General features: G+C 42.8%; 1 protein-coding gene across 12 annotated transcripts in view; it reads right to left on the reverse strand.

The window, feature by feature from the left end:
• Nucleotides 1–15,171, reverse strand: part of adgrl2a (adhesion G protein-coupled receptor L2a) — a 185,435-nt gene that overhangs the window by 90,236 nt on the left and 80,028 nt on the right. For 11 of the 12 annotated variants that reach the window (XM_061883989.1, XM_061883987.1, XM_061883988.1 and 8 more), the window contains exons 3-4: nucleotides 10,558–10,771; nucleotides 5,055–5,164 (exon numbers count right to left, since the gene is read on the reverse strand). In XM_061883989.1, coding sequence (XP_061739973.1) covers nucleotides 5,055–5,164; nucleotides 10,558–10,771 — 324 coding nt within the window. Of the gene's footprint in view, nucleotides 1–3,978; nucleotides 4,039–5,054; nucleotides 5,165–10,557; nucleotides 10,772–15,171 lie in introns of all 12 variants that reach the window. The other variant, XM_061883998.1, reaches the window with a different exon arrangement.

Below are 15,171 nucleotides of genomic sequence, written 5' to 3' on the forward strand. Positions count from 1 at the left end.
AAGATGATTAGTCTTTAAGATGAAGATGATTAATGTTTAAGATGAAGATGATTAGTCTTCAACATGAAGATGATTAGTCTTTAAGATGAAGATGATTAGTCTTTAAGATGGAGATGATTAGTCTTCAACATGAAGATGATTGGTCTTCAACATGAAGATGATTAGTCTTTAATATGGAGATGATTAGTCTTTAAGATGAAGATGATTAGTCTTTAAGATGAAGATGATTAGTCTTTAAGATGAAGATGATTAGTCTTCAACATGAAGATGATTAGTCTTTAAGATGAAGATGATTAGTCTTTAAGATGGAGATGATTAGTCTTTAAGATGAAGATGATTAGTCTTCAACATGAAGATGATTAGTCTTTAAGATGGAGATGATTAGTCTTCAACATGAAGATGATTAGTCTTCAACATGAAGATGATTAGTCTTCAACATGAAGATGATTAGTCTTTAAGATGAAGATGATTAGTCTTCAACATGAAGATGATTAGTCTTTAATATGGAGATGATTAGTCTTTAAGATGAAGATGATTAGTCTTTAAGATGAAGATGATTAGTCTTTAAGATGAAGATGATTAGTCTTTAAGATGAAGATGATTAGTCTTTAAGATGAAGATGATTAGTCTTCAACATGAAGATGATTAGTCTTTAAGATGAAGATGATTAGTCTTCAACATGAAGATGATTAGTCTTTAAGATGAAGATGATTAGTCTTTAAGATGAAGATGATTAGTCTTTAAGATGAAGATGATTAGTCTTTAAGATGAAGATGATTAGTCTTCAACATGAAGATGATTAGTCTTTAAGATGAAGATGATTAGTCTTTAAGATGAAGATGATTAGTCTTTAAGATGAAGATGATTAGTCTTTAAGATGAAGATGATTAGTCTTTAAGATGGAAATAATTAGTCTTTAACATGAAGATGATTAGTCTTTAAGATGAAGATGATTAGTCTTTAAGATGAAGATGATTAGTCTTCAACATGAAGATGATTAGTCTTTAAGATGAAGATGATTAGTCTTTAAGATGAAGATGATTAGTCTTTAAGATGAAGATGATTAGTCTTTAAGATGAAGATGATTAGTGTTTAAGATGAAGATGATTAGTATTTAAGATGAAGATGATTAGTCTTTAAGATGAAGATGATTAGTCTTTAAGAAGGAGATGATTAGTCTTTAAGATGGAAATGATTAGTCTTTAACATGAAGATGATTAGTCTTTAAGATGAAGATGATTAGTCTTCAACATGAAGATGATTAATCTTTAAGATGGAGATGATTAGTCTTTAAGATGAAGATGATTAGTCTTTAAGATGGAAATGATTAGTCTTTAACATGAAGATGATTAGTCTTTAAGATGAAGATGATTAGTCTTCAACATGAAGATGATTAGTCTTTAAGATGGAGATGATTAGTCTTTAAGATGGAAATGATTAGTCTTTAACATGAAGATGATTAGTCTTTAAGATGAAGATGATTAGTCTTTAAGATGAAGATGATTAGTCTTTAAGATGGAAATAATTAGTCTTTAACATGAAGATGATTAGTCTTTAAGATGAAGATGATTAGTGTTTAAGATGAAGATGATTAGTCTTTAAGATGAAGATGATTAGTGTTTAAGATGAAGATGATTAGTCTTTAAGATGAAGATGATTAGTGTTTAAGATGAAGATGATTAGTCTTTAAGATGAAGATGATTAGTCTTTAAGATGGAAATAATTAGTCTTTAAGATGAAGATGATTAGTCTTTAAGATGAAGATGATTAGTCTTTAAGATGAAGATGATTAGTGTTTAAGATGAAGATGATTAGTCTTTGAGGGACTGCTAAGTGTAGACCAGGACAGGCTCTGATCAGCTTAGTCAGGATTGAATATGTTGTCTTGTAAATCAACTCCCAAGTCTTGAATCCTCCTAAATCCAGCCTGAACCTCTGAGCCGCTCACAACTTTTAATCAGCAATCCTCATGTTTGCCGTGTGATCCTCCTTGTTGGCAACCAGCTGACATCTGAATGCTGCCTGCTGAGATAGCAGCCAGGAAGTCTTCTTGCTCGGGGACCCACCATCATGATATCATGTGCGATACAAGCAGCCCTACCGCCTGTTTACTTCTGTGTGATATCATGTGCGATACAAGCAGCCCTACCGCCTGTTTACTTCTGTGTGATATCATGTGTGATACAAGCAGTCCTGCAGTGTGTTTACTTGTGTGTGATATTGTGTGCGATACAAGCAGTCCTGCAGTGTGTTTACTTGTGTGTGATATTGTGTGCGATACAAGCAGTCCTGCAGTGTTTACTTGTGTGTGATATCATGTGTGATACAAGCAGTACTGCAGTGTGTTTACTTGTGTGTGATATCATGTGTGATACAAGCAGTCCTACAGTGTGTTTACTTGTGTGTGATATCATGTGTGATACAAGCAGTCCTGCAGTGTGTTTACTTGTGTGTGATATCATGTGTGATACAAGCAGTACTGCAGTGTGTTTACTTGAGTGTGATATCATGTGTGATACAAGCAGTCCTGCAGTGTGTTTACTTGTGTGTGATATCATGTGCGATACAAGCAGTACTGCAGTGTGTTTACTTGTGTGTGATATCATGTGTGATACAAGCAGTACTGCAGTGTGTTTACTTGTGTGTGATATCATGTGTGATACAAGCAGTCTTGCAGTGTGTTTACTTGTGTGTGATATCATGTGTGATACAAGCAGTACTGCAGTGTGTTTACTTGTGTGTGATATCATGTGTGATACAAGCAGTACTGCAGTGTGTTTACTTGTGTGTGATATCATGTGCGATACAAGTAGTACTGCAGCGTGTTTACTCGTGTGTGATATCATGTGCGATACAAGCAGTCCTGTACATATGCGGTCCTCTCCAAGGTTTCTCCTACTCATCATTGTCACTGTCACTGACGTCCCACTGGGTGTGAGTTTTTCCTTGCCCTTATGTGGGCTCTGTACCGAGGATGTCGTTGTGGTTTGTGCAGCCCTTTGAGACACTTGTGATTTAGGGCTATGTAAATAAACATTGATTGACTGACTTGATCAAACATGTTCCAACATTCCACAATACACAACATCTAGTGTGACACCTGCCAATCACATAAAGGATCAAATACTCAAGGCTACAATATCAGCATCGGCAGTGAAGCAGTTGTATCGGAACAGTTTTAATGACCACGTCCGTACAGATTGTCCGATATTATTTCTGTGTCCAGTATTTCCTACAGAGGATTGTTCCTGAAGTCAAACAAGTCCGAGGTCAACCAGCATTTTGTGCTCCACCTTGAAGGTTCCATTCTGATCACTAAAAGTGAGAATATATTGATGAGGACATACTTCACAGCGCTGTCTCGTCTTTTAGAAAGACATGCGGTCCAGTCTTGATGAAACTGCTCCTGTGGTCTTCAATGGGGCAATGCATTGTGGGGCAGCGGTAGCCATGTTTGTTGGTCAAAGCTTTTGTTTACGTGGCTGTACTGAACGACTGCTAAACCTGAATGAAAGATGTCAGACTTAGCAGCGTAAAACTCTAAGTGTTCCAGGTGATGACGTTAAAAGTCCTGTTCGATGGTCTCATGGCTGCTATCCAGGCCTTTGGCTCACTCTTTATTAGCTCACTAAGCCGACTTTCTTGGGGGAAATGAGAAACATCTCCCCAAACATGTACAGTTGTTAATGATGTGTGCCATGTTTTGAACTTTAGCACAGAGTCCTGCATTCAGCCGCATAAATGAGTGACTCACAGGCCAGCAAGACCCACAATGCATTGCTTTTACTCCCTCACACTGTGTACAAACGTTACCATCAGTTTCTTTCTAGGACTCTTCCAAACCTCCGGGGGTATGCACTGGGACAGCGGGGGGGGGGGGACAGGGGGGTGGGTGGAAGGAAAGCACCACATCCAGAATAAGGAGTGGGAAAGTGGGACTGCGGGGTCGGCGACACTGGGAGGACACCAAAGACTTACCAGGACAGTTGCGATAGGAAACTTTGGGCCTTCTTGGTCCTATTCTGCTCGGACATGGACCTTGAGAGGCAAAGACAAGGCGCTACAGACATGCATGGATTGGAACTGCTGGGTGAAGGTGTTGGTGTGAAGAGTGGGTGGAGGCGAGTGCTTCTTAGGACTAATCCTTCGTTAAGGCCTGAGGTGCCAGAGGAAATCATATGATCAATACTTCATAAAAAGTGGATGTTTAAGGTGAAAGCTCCAGGAAGCGAGGACTCATTATTGCTTCTTCCAGTTAACCACGGGCCCTTCAAGCCCCGGGAAGGTTGACCTTTAGTTTGTCAAGACGTTCAGTGCCTAATGATACTCCCCAATGGAATGGGAATCCATACTAATGGGGTCATCTTAGACAGGTGTACTAATAATGCAGAGAAATATGTACAGCATGGCATACATTTGACGCCAAACAGGACCCAGCAAAATATCACCTTCCATTATTTCCACCCTAATTATTTCAGCTCCACCTGATTAGCCAGTCTGGCAATCCGTGTAAATCTTTGTCGTTAATCAGGCTGCAAAGGTTACGTGGGGAACGTTCTTCACAAATTGCTAATGAACACAAGGCCTCAAAGGACAAGGGGGAGGTTTCATGCAGAGGACAATCTGAATTTTGTTTGGGAGATGAATGGCGATGAATATTCCAGCAACTGGGGAGCGGGGAAAAGGCCTCGCAGGAAAGATTATCTCTGACTTACGAGCGCCGTGGTTACATAATGGAACATCTGTTAGCGTGCCTGCACACCTGTTGTGTCCGCCTGGAATACGCCATCAAGGTGAGCTGCGTTTGTCGCCTGACAGACTTCGCAGGAAACACTTGCCGCTACAACGCTCTCCACCCAAGCCCCCGCTTCGGCGAGCGCATCAATAATACAGAGCAGAACCCAGGTGTGTCACGGGTCCTGTTAGGTGGGAAGTCCAAGGCGCGACGTGCGTTCAAGCACAGGCGGAGAGGAAAGCCAACGCAGACAAAGACGGCCAACAATACGGAGCGAGATGTGTCACAGATGAGGAAGGTGAGCCGGGGTTCTACTTACTGTAGGGCACGCACTCGTACTGGACCTCCAGGTACTTGTAGGTCCCAGGGCAGGGGTCAGGGAAGACATCGGAACCCGTGATCACGATACACTGAGTCCGGTTGTTGCATCTGTGAAGAGGAGCTCAGGATGAAGCGAAAGCAGGTTGGGTCTCTTCAAGTCAAATCTTATCATACAAGCTTCAAAAACTTCAACATGTCATCAAAAAAAGAGAAGCTCTTTGACATAAAGGCACAAATTGTACAGAAATGGAAGAACTTTTTAATGTTGCTTGATGTCAGTGTGGAGTTGCCCAGGTTCTGTTCTGGGGCTTGTTTTAGTTTTGTTACGACTGCTGCCTCCTGGCTGGTTGATCCGTAGTTTTGAAATGTGTATCTTGCGTCCGAAAACCGGTAGTCTTTTATTTTTCTTCAGGTACATTCTAGCAAAACGGAATCTCTGACCATTGATCCCGATAAAAAGATCTCCCTGATCGAGGACTCTGTTAAAAGCAGCTTTAGGAACTTTGTGTTCCATCAGTCAAAGTCTTCGGAGAATCACTGCCGTCAACTGACCAGAAACTGCTTTTATCACCTGAGAAATACCTGTAATGATCATTCACACGTTCATCTGCAAAGAGACTTCAGACTGTACAGAGGTTACCCCCATTCTAGCCAGTCTTTTAGTGAATTATATTTAGATAGCACTTTTTTCTAGTGACTCAAAGCGCTTTAGATTGTGAAACCCAATATTTAAGTTACATTTTTAAACCAGTGTGGGAGCAAGTGGGTGAAGTGTCTTGCCCAAGGACACAACAGCTGTGACGAGGATGGCAGAAGCAGGGATCAAACCTAGAACCCTTAGGTTGTTGGCACGGCCGCTCTACCAACCCAACTACACCGCCCACAGTCTTCAGTGGCTTCCGGTCCACTTCCACATACAGTTTTAGATTTTAGTCCTGATTTCCGTGCATTGCTTTGTACGGTCATACCCTCTAAGGCAGTGGTCCCCAACCACCGGGCCGTGGCCCGATTGGTACCGGGCCGTGGCCCGATTGGTACCGGGCCGCAGAAGAATTTTTTATTAATTTTTATTAAAAAAATATATATATATATATATATATATATATATATTTTTTTTTTTTTTCATCAGCATAAAATCAGCATTTAATCAGCATAAAAAAACACAATATACATTTAAAATTAGTGCACCAACCACAAAAACCACCCTTTTTCATGACAAAGGAAAAAAAAAAAAAAAGAAAGGATTCACCACCACGATACGTGACTCTGGTGGCAGGGGCTATTTGTCAAGGAGTCTCTGGAGAGTCAAATTCCCAAAATGTCACATTTCCTGCCGGACCTGACGCCCGTGCTTGTTAAAAGCCTCAAAAAAGGGATCAACATGGGTGATTAATCTTAAACGAAGCAATAGGGCCTAGGCATGCAAACTTTACACAGAAAGTGAGACTCAAACACTTGACCCCCTGACTGCGAGGCCAGCGTGCAAACCACTCAACCACCGTGCAGGCCTACACTTAAAGGTGCCATATGTAATCATTTCATGTCAAGTCATCATTTAATGATATGTCAAAAGGCATTAATAAATCATCTTCTTTTCCAACACATCTATAACAAATAACAGTAGTTCATATGCTCATTTCAAAATTAGATTTACATCCCCAAAATATTGTTATTAATTTCATTTTGATGCCCGGCCCTCCACCGTTTGACCAATTAGAAAGTCTGTGAGTGTGTCACTACTTGGTCTGGCTACTGCCACTGGTAAAGTTACTAAACATGTCAGACCTTAGTCCATCTAAAATTTAACATTCTCAACTTTGTCATGAAGAAGCTAGAAACAAAACCAATATTTGTATCGGGGATGCCATTGAAAGATGGAGACCATAAAATATGTTTCATCTGACACCAAACTTGCTCATTTCCTCCTTGATAGGTAAGTCAAGCATTTACCTTTTTTTTATTACTTGTGATAAATGGAAATGGACATTTGGTATGTCAACTTTATTGTCCAATACGGTCTATGATCTTGTCTAACAAAGCTAGCATGTATGTCCATGTCATGGACATACATGCTAACATATGCTAGTTAGCATGTATGTCCATGTGTCCTCCAACTGACAGGACAAGAGACAAGAACAAGACACAATGTGAAAGGTATGGAGACGGACAAATCACATGATGAAAGAATTCCTCATTGGTGTTAGCATATTGTGGACTACATCTAGCAAGTGAAATGTCAAAGTGAAAGGTAGCCTGGAGGCCCACCTTGGTCAGATGTCTCCTCTTTAGTTCTGGGCGTACATGAGGCTGCTGAGCAGGCTCTACTTATTTTCAGCAGTATGACCATTGTTAGCGTGGGTTGTAGTTGCTTTTAGTCTTTGACAATAACCGTAAGAATGTTGAGATATTGTCCGCAAACATGACCTACTTCTTCCTGAAAGTAGCCTCATTTGTCTGTCAGATGTGTTGCTTCGTGATTTGTTATTGACACAACGCTTGTCTATTCAGCTCCTAAGACCCCAGACCTCAACCCCAGTGGAGGTTTGACGTAGCATTTCTGGCCACATTTTTACATACGGCTCCTTTAAGACTGAAAAGAGGTGTGCAGCAGCCTCCTAAATAAAGAAAGTGCATCAAGTGGGCGAGCAACACGCTGGTTGTCGAGGGGACGCACAACAATTCCATCTGCAAAGTGATCGTTGTGATCAATAATCGCCTTCTGCTGATTGAGCAACAACATTTGTGTCTGCTCCCGAAACACATCTTTGGAAAGTAGATTGTGTTCTAATGCCGCAGTCATCATGGCTCAGAGTCCAATGCTTATTAATATTAATAGTAGGCAGCGCTGTGCAGTAGTCAAACATTTTCCCAGCAAGTCATGAATTGCTGCCATTTGTAGAGTTTTACCACCTTCTTCTTGTGTTGCCAGGTGATAAATGACACTTGTAGCAGAAGGAATAAAAAGAAGTAGAAGAAGTCAAAGATGCATAGCGTCCGCTTGTAATAGCAGAGATGTTTATGTCACCAGATATACGAGCGCTTTCCTCGCTGTGTGCACCTTTCCCGTCATTACCGCCATAACGGATCCTATCTTTTACCACTGTTTGCTATGAAAATGAACAAAGATGTTTCATGAATTCATTTCACGCCGCACCTATAAAGCCCCACGCCTCTTATGTGACTGCCATACGCTGACTGGGACCACGCATGCATAGTAATGTCCCGCAGGAGTCATGTGACCTGCTGGGGGCTTCCATCCCCATTAATGTCCCGCAGGAGTCATGTGACCTGATGGGGGCTTCCATCGCCATTAATGTCCCACAGGAGTCATGTGACCTGATGGGGGCTTCCATCCCCATTATTGGCGGGCAAGGAGGCCGCTGACACACATTTACACTCCAACTTATTTAAACATGAATGTTAGACCTCAGGACGAGGTCTTCAGTTGGGCTTTTTTAACATTATCCTTTGGGAAATGGAGCACCATTAGTGACATCATCTTTTATGAGGGGGGTCTAAACCTTTTGACTCGGGGGGGCCGCAAGCCGACTGCATGCAGAGTATACAAGGTGTGTGCTTTTGACTCGGGGGGGCCGCAAGCCGACTGCATGCAGAGTATACAAGGTGTGTGCTTTTGACTCGGGGGGGCCGCAAGCCGACTGCATGCAGAGTATACAAGGTGTGTGCTTTTGACTCGGGGGGGCCGCAAGCCGACTGCATGCAGAGTATACATGGTGTGTGCTTTTGACTCGGGGGGGCCGCAAGCCGACTGCATGCAGAGTATACAAGGTGTGTGCTTTTGACTCGGGGGGGCCGCAAGCCGACTGCATGCAGAGTATACAAGGTGTGTGCTTTTGACTCGGGGGGGCCGCAAGCCGACTGCATGCAGAGTATACGAGGTGTGTGCTTTTGACTCGGTGGGGCCGCAAGCCGACTGCATGCAGAGTATACATGGTGTGTGCTTTTGACTCGGGGGGGCCGCAAGCCGACTGCATGCAGAGTATACAAGGTGTGTGCTTTTGACTCGGGGGGGCCGCAAGCCGACTGCATGCAGAGTATACAAGGTGTGTGCTTTTGACTCGGGGGGGCCGCAAGCCGACTGCATGCAGAGTATACAAGGTGTGTGCTTTTGACTCGGGGGGGCCGCAAGCTGACTGCATGCAGAGTATACATGGTGTGTGCTTTTGACTCGGGGGGGCCGCAAGCCGACTGCATGCAGAGTATACAAGGTGTGTGCTTTTGACTCGGGGGGGCCGCAAGCCGACTGCATGCAGAGTATACAAGGTGTGTGCTTTACCTTTGATTGATTGATTGATTGATACTTGTATTAGTAGATTGCACAGTACAGTACATATTCCGTACAATTGACCACTAAATGGTAACACCCCAATAAGTTTTTCAACTTGTTTAAGTCGGGGTCCACCTTCATCAATTGATGATAAAACAGTGCTCAATTCTGAGTAGAGCCGAATTTACATTGGGTCAGGAAATAACACAAGAGGCTACAGGGATGAGGACAAGTCACAGGACTTGGACTCCAGTCACAGGACTTGGACTTGGACTCCAGTCACAGGACTTGGACTCCAGTCACATGACCTGGACTCCAGTCACAGGACTTGGGCTCCAGTTAGACTCCAGTCCTGACTTTGATGACTTAATACTGGATTTGACCAAATGTAAAGAGACTTGCAACTGGACTTGGACTTTAACATCAATGACTTGTGACTTGACTTGGACTTGAGCTTTTTGACTTGACAAGACTTGCTACTTTCCCCCAAAACCCAAAAATGAAGAACTTATTCAGGAGCACTCCGTATCTTTCATTTTTTTATGTGAGTGGTCGCTTAATTATGATAAAACAAGTTATATTACTCTATTAAATATAATAAAACAAAATTGTATTATTCACTCTATTAATTATTATAAAACAATATTATATTGGTTACTTTATTAATTATGATAAAACAAAATTATATTAGTCACTCTATTCATTATGATAAAACAAGATTATATTACTCTATTAATTATAATAAAACAAAATTATATTATTCACTCTATTAATTATGATAAAACAATATTATATTAGTCACTCTATTAATTATGATAAAACAAGATTATATTACTCTGTTAATTATAATAAAACAATATTATATTAGTTACTCTATTAATTAGGATGAAACAACCTTATATTAGTCGCTCTATCAATTATGACAAAACAAGATAATATTACTCAATTATGACAGAACCAGATTATATTAGTCACTCTATTAATTATGTGCGTCCCATTAGGTCCCATTTAGGTCCCATTAGGTCCCATTTAGGTCCCATTTAGGTCCCATTAGGTCCCATTTAGGTCCCATTTAGGTCCCATTTAGGTCCCATTTAGGACCCATTTAGGTCCCATTTAGGACCCATTTAGGTCCCATTTAGGACCCCTCCAGTATCTTGTGGACACTTGGAAAAAGTGGTTTAGGACCTCCATGGAGGAGAGTGGACTTCACCTCTGGGCCATGATCTTGTAGGCCTCTGGAAGGTAGCAGTTGATGTTCTCCATCTGGAAGGGGTCGGCGTCGCAGATCTTGTCGTCCGTCCGCCCGTAGTTGGCGCTCTCGATGGTGATGACGTCACTTCCTGGGCAGCGCAGGTCGATGGGGTAACCCTCGCAGGACAGTTCTCGCCGCACCAAACCAAAAGGCAGAGCGGCCCGGCTGAACCCTGAGGGAGCAAAGACAGCTTGGTCAGCAGAACCCAGGAGCAGGATGGAAGAACCGGGACAGCAAGTGCCACCCAGCACTTTTCTTTAAGCTCTCTTTTTGAAATGTAGCTGTTCCCTGTGTTTTATGTTGGGATTATGTACGGCCGTCTTCTGGGAATGTGTTTGATGCTAGCAATTAGCACTTGGAGTAACAGTGATATCGTGCAGAAAACAGCTCGTTAAGACGACAACTGGATCCCTTCTTTTATTGTTACATGGACACATGACACTCCATATTGTTTCCTTCTGTTCACTACTTTTGTTTTACCTCTCTTTTGAACTCTTGCCGTTTAATTAGTCACTCCAAGTTAGCACTTGGAGTAACAGTTACCTGGTGCATAAAACAGCTCGTTAAGACGACAACTGGATCCCTTCTTTTATTGTTACATGGACACATGACACTCCATATTGTTTCCTTCTGTTCACTACTTTTGTTTTACCTCTCTTTTTGAACTCTTGCCGTTTAATTAGTCACTCCAAGTTAGCACTTGGAGTAACAGTTACCTGGTGCATAAAACAGCTCGTTAAGACGACAACTGGATCCCTTCTTTTATTGTTACATGGACACATGACAGTCCCGACCATACTTTTGTTTGTGCTGGTCTGGTTTTAAAGCAACAAAGTCAAGATGATACAACACTGTACATGTTGAGTGTGCGAGACAACACAACAAGAAGACTATCTTTTCCAGACTCTCTCATTTAGTCAGAAGTACAGCTGACATCAAAGACATGTGCAGTAAGCATGATTGTAACCCAAAAGATGTTTTCATGTGCTCCAATGTGTCTCTATGGGAATAAAATGTAGATCCCAAAGTGTGTGCTGGGACTAGAACAGGGGTCAGCAACCCGCGGCTCTTTGGCCACTCTGATGTGGCTCAGCTGTATAATCGCCTAGCCCCCCGATTGTTTCGGGGTGCTTCCGGATTTTGGTGCCTCTCCCGGACATCACCCGGGGTTGACATTCTCCGATTTTCACTCGGACTACAAAATTGAGGGCATGCCGTGATGACTTTACTTTTAACGCCCTCCACAACATGTCATCGCCCGCCTTTACCCAATGCTATCTGCGTGCCGGCCGGACGCATGCATCCCGCTGCTTCTATTGTCACACGTACGAGATTGCAAGGCATAGAGTCAACAGCCATACAGGTTACACTGAAGGTTGTGATATAAACAACTTTAACACTCTTACTAATATGTGCCACACTGTGAACCCACACCAAACAAGAACGACAAACACATTTCAGGAGAACATCCTCACAGTAACACAACATAAACACAACATAACAACTACCCAGAATGCCACGCATCCATGACTCTTCCAGGCTATATTATACAACCGCGCGCACCCAACCCCGCCCACCTCAACCAACGCATGGAGGGGGGTTTGGGGGGGCGGGGTTTGGTGCTAGCGGGGTGTTTAATATAGCCTGGAAGAGTCATGGATGCAAGGGATTCTGGGTAATTATGTTGCGTTTATGTCGTGTTACTGTGAGGTTGTTCTCCCAAAATGTGTTTGTCATTCTTGTTTGCTGTGGGTTCACAGTGTTGTGCATATTAATAAGAGTGTTAAAGTTGTTTATATCACAACCTTCAGTGTAACCTGTATGGCTGTTGACTATATGCCTTGCAATAGTGTACGTGTATCAGTGGAAGCCACGTACAACGTGTTCCTGGGCTGGCAAGCAGTTTGTTTATACAAGGTGTAGAAGGCCTCAAAGACAACGGCTTCATAACACACTCTTATTATTGTCATCTGGGTGACAATCAGCAGATATTAGCGAGAATGCTTGCGGCTCCCAATATCTTCTTTATTTTGTGGAACGGGTCAAAATGTCTCTTTGAGTGGTAAAAGTTGCCGACCCCTGGGCTAGAACATTCTGACATGAAGCATTGTTATTCCGCTTAGACGTTTAATGCCACCAACAGTGTCCATGTGCACGTAGCCACTGATGGCACACGCACACCACAACCACTGATGGCACACACACACCACAACCACTGATGGCACACACACACCACAACCACTGATGGCACACGCACACCACAACCACTGATGGCACACACACACCACAACCACTGATGGCACACACACACCATAACCACTGATGGCACACACACACCACAACCACTGATGGCACACACACACCACAACCACTGATGGCACACACACACCACAACCACTGATGGCACACACCACAACCACTGATGGCACACACACACCACAACCACTGATGGCACACACACACCACAACCACTGATGGCACACACACACCACAACCACTGATGGCACACGCACACCACAACCACTGATGGCACACGCACACCACAACCACTGATGGCACACGCACACCACAACCACTGATGGCACACACACACCACAACCACTGATGGCACACACACACCACAACCACTGATGGCACACACACACCACAACCACTGATGGCACACGCACACCACAACCACTGATGGCACACACACACCACAACCACTGATGGCACACACACACCACAACCACTGATGGCACACACACACCACAACCACTGATGGCACACACCACAACCACTGATGGCACACACACACCACAACCACTGATGGCACACACACACCACAACCACTGATGGCACACACACACCACAACCACTGATGGCACACGCACACCACAACCACTGATGGCACACGCACACCACAACCACTGATGGCACACGCACACCACAACCACTGATGGCACACACACACCACAACCACTGATGGCACACACACACCACAACCACTGATGGCACACACACACCACAACCACTGATGGCACACGCACACCACAACCACTGATGGCACACACACACCACAACCACTGATGGCACACACACACCACAACCACTGATGGCACACACACACCACAACCACTGATGGCACACACACACCACAACCACTGATGGCACACACACACCACAACAATGTCTGCAGCTCTTCTGACTGCAGGAAAGCAAGTCCTCCATCAGTAGAATATCATCATGTGCTGTCACCATGGCAACAAGGTGCAGTATCACTCACAGATAACTTATCACAATCTTGTCCACTAATCACTAATCCTCCGTCTTAACGCTTGGAAAGCCTTTCAGTCATCATCCCAGGACATGAAACACTGCATGAAACACTGCATGAAACACTACATGAAACACTGCATGAAACACTACATGAAACACTGTAAGAAATACTACATGAAACACTGCATGAAACACTGCATGAAGCACTGTAAGAAATACTGCATGAAACACTACATGGAACACTGTAAGAAATACTACATGAAACACTGCATGAAGCACTGTAAGAAATACTACATGAAACACTACATGAAACACTGTAAGAAATACAACATGAAACACTAAGAAATACTACATGAAACACTGCATGAAACACTGCATGAAGCACTGTAAGAAATACTACATGAAACACTACATGAAACACTGTAAGAAATACTACATGAAACACTGCATGAAGCACTGTAAGAAATACTACATGAAACACTACATGAAACACTGTAAGAAATACAACATGAAACACTAAGAAATACTACATGAAACACTGTATGAAACACTACATGAAACACTGCATAAAATACTGCATGAAACACTACATGAAACACTGCATGAAACACTACATGAAATATTGCATGAAACACTGCATGAAACACTGCATGAAACACTACATGAAATATTGCATTAAACACTGCATGAAACACTACATGAAATATTGCATGAAACACTGCATGAAACACTACATGAAACACTACATGAAATATTGCATGAAACACTGCATGAAACACTGCATGAAACACTACATGAAATATTGCATGAAACACTGCATGAAACACTACATGAAACACTACATGAAATATTGCATGAAACACTGCATGAAATATTGCATGAAACACTGCATGAAACACTACATGAAACACTGTAAGAAATACTACATGAAACACTGCATGAAACACTACATGAAACACTGCATGAAACACTACATGAAACACTACATGAAATATTGCATGAAACACTGCATGGAACTGCATTATTTCTCTCTGGCACTCACTGTGGGTGGACGCTCCCCTTTCCTCCTCTCACTTATTTCTCCTGCTTGCTTCTTTGTTTTGTCTTGTCTTAACTTTCTTCTTGCCTCTTTTCGCACTGCTCTCCAAATGTGAACATTGGAACTATTTAACTGGCCTCAACAAAATGGACAAGATCTTGGGTTTGGGGGAACCTGCTGTCGTGACCAAGCGGTTGTTGCTGGACACACCACGGACTCTTGGGAGAAGAAGGAGGGCCGCGTGCCTGGCAAAACTTTTCTGTGGAGGACATGAA

Source organism: Nerophis ophidion, linkage group LG22, assembly GCF_033978795.1.
Source record: "Nerophis ophidion isolate RoL-2023_Sa linkage group LG22, RoL_Noph_v1.0, whole genome shotgun sequence".
NCBI classification, from domain to species: domain Eukaryota; kingdom Metazoa; phylum Chordata; class Actinopteri; order Syngnathiformes; family Syngnathidae; genus Nerophis; species Nerophis ophidion.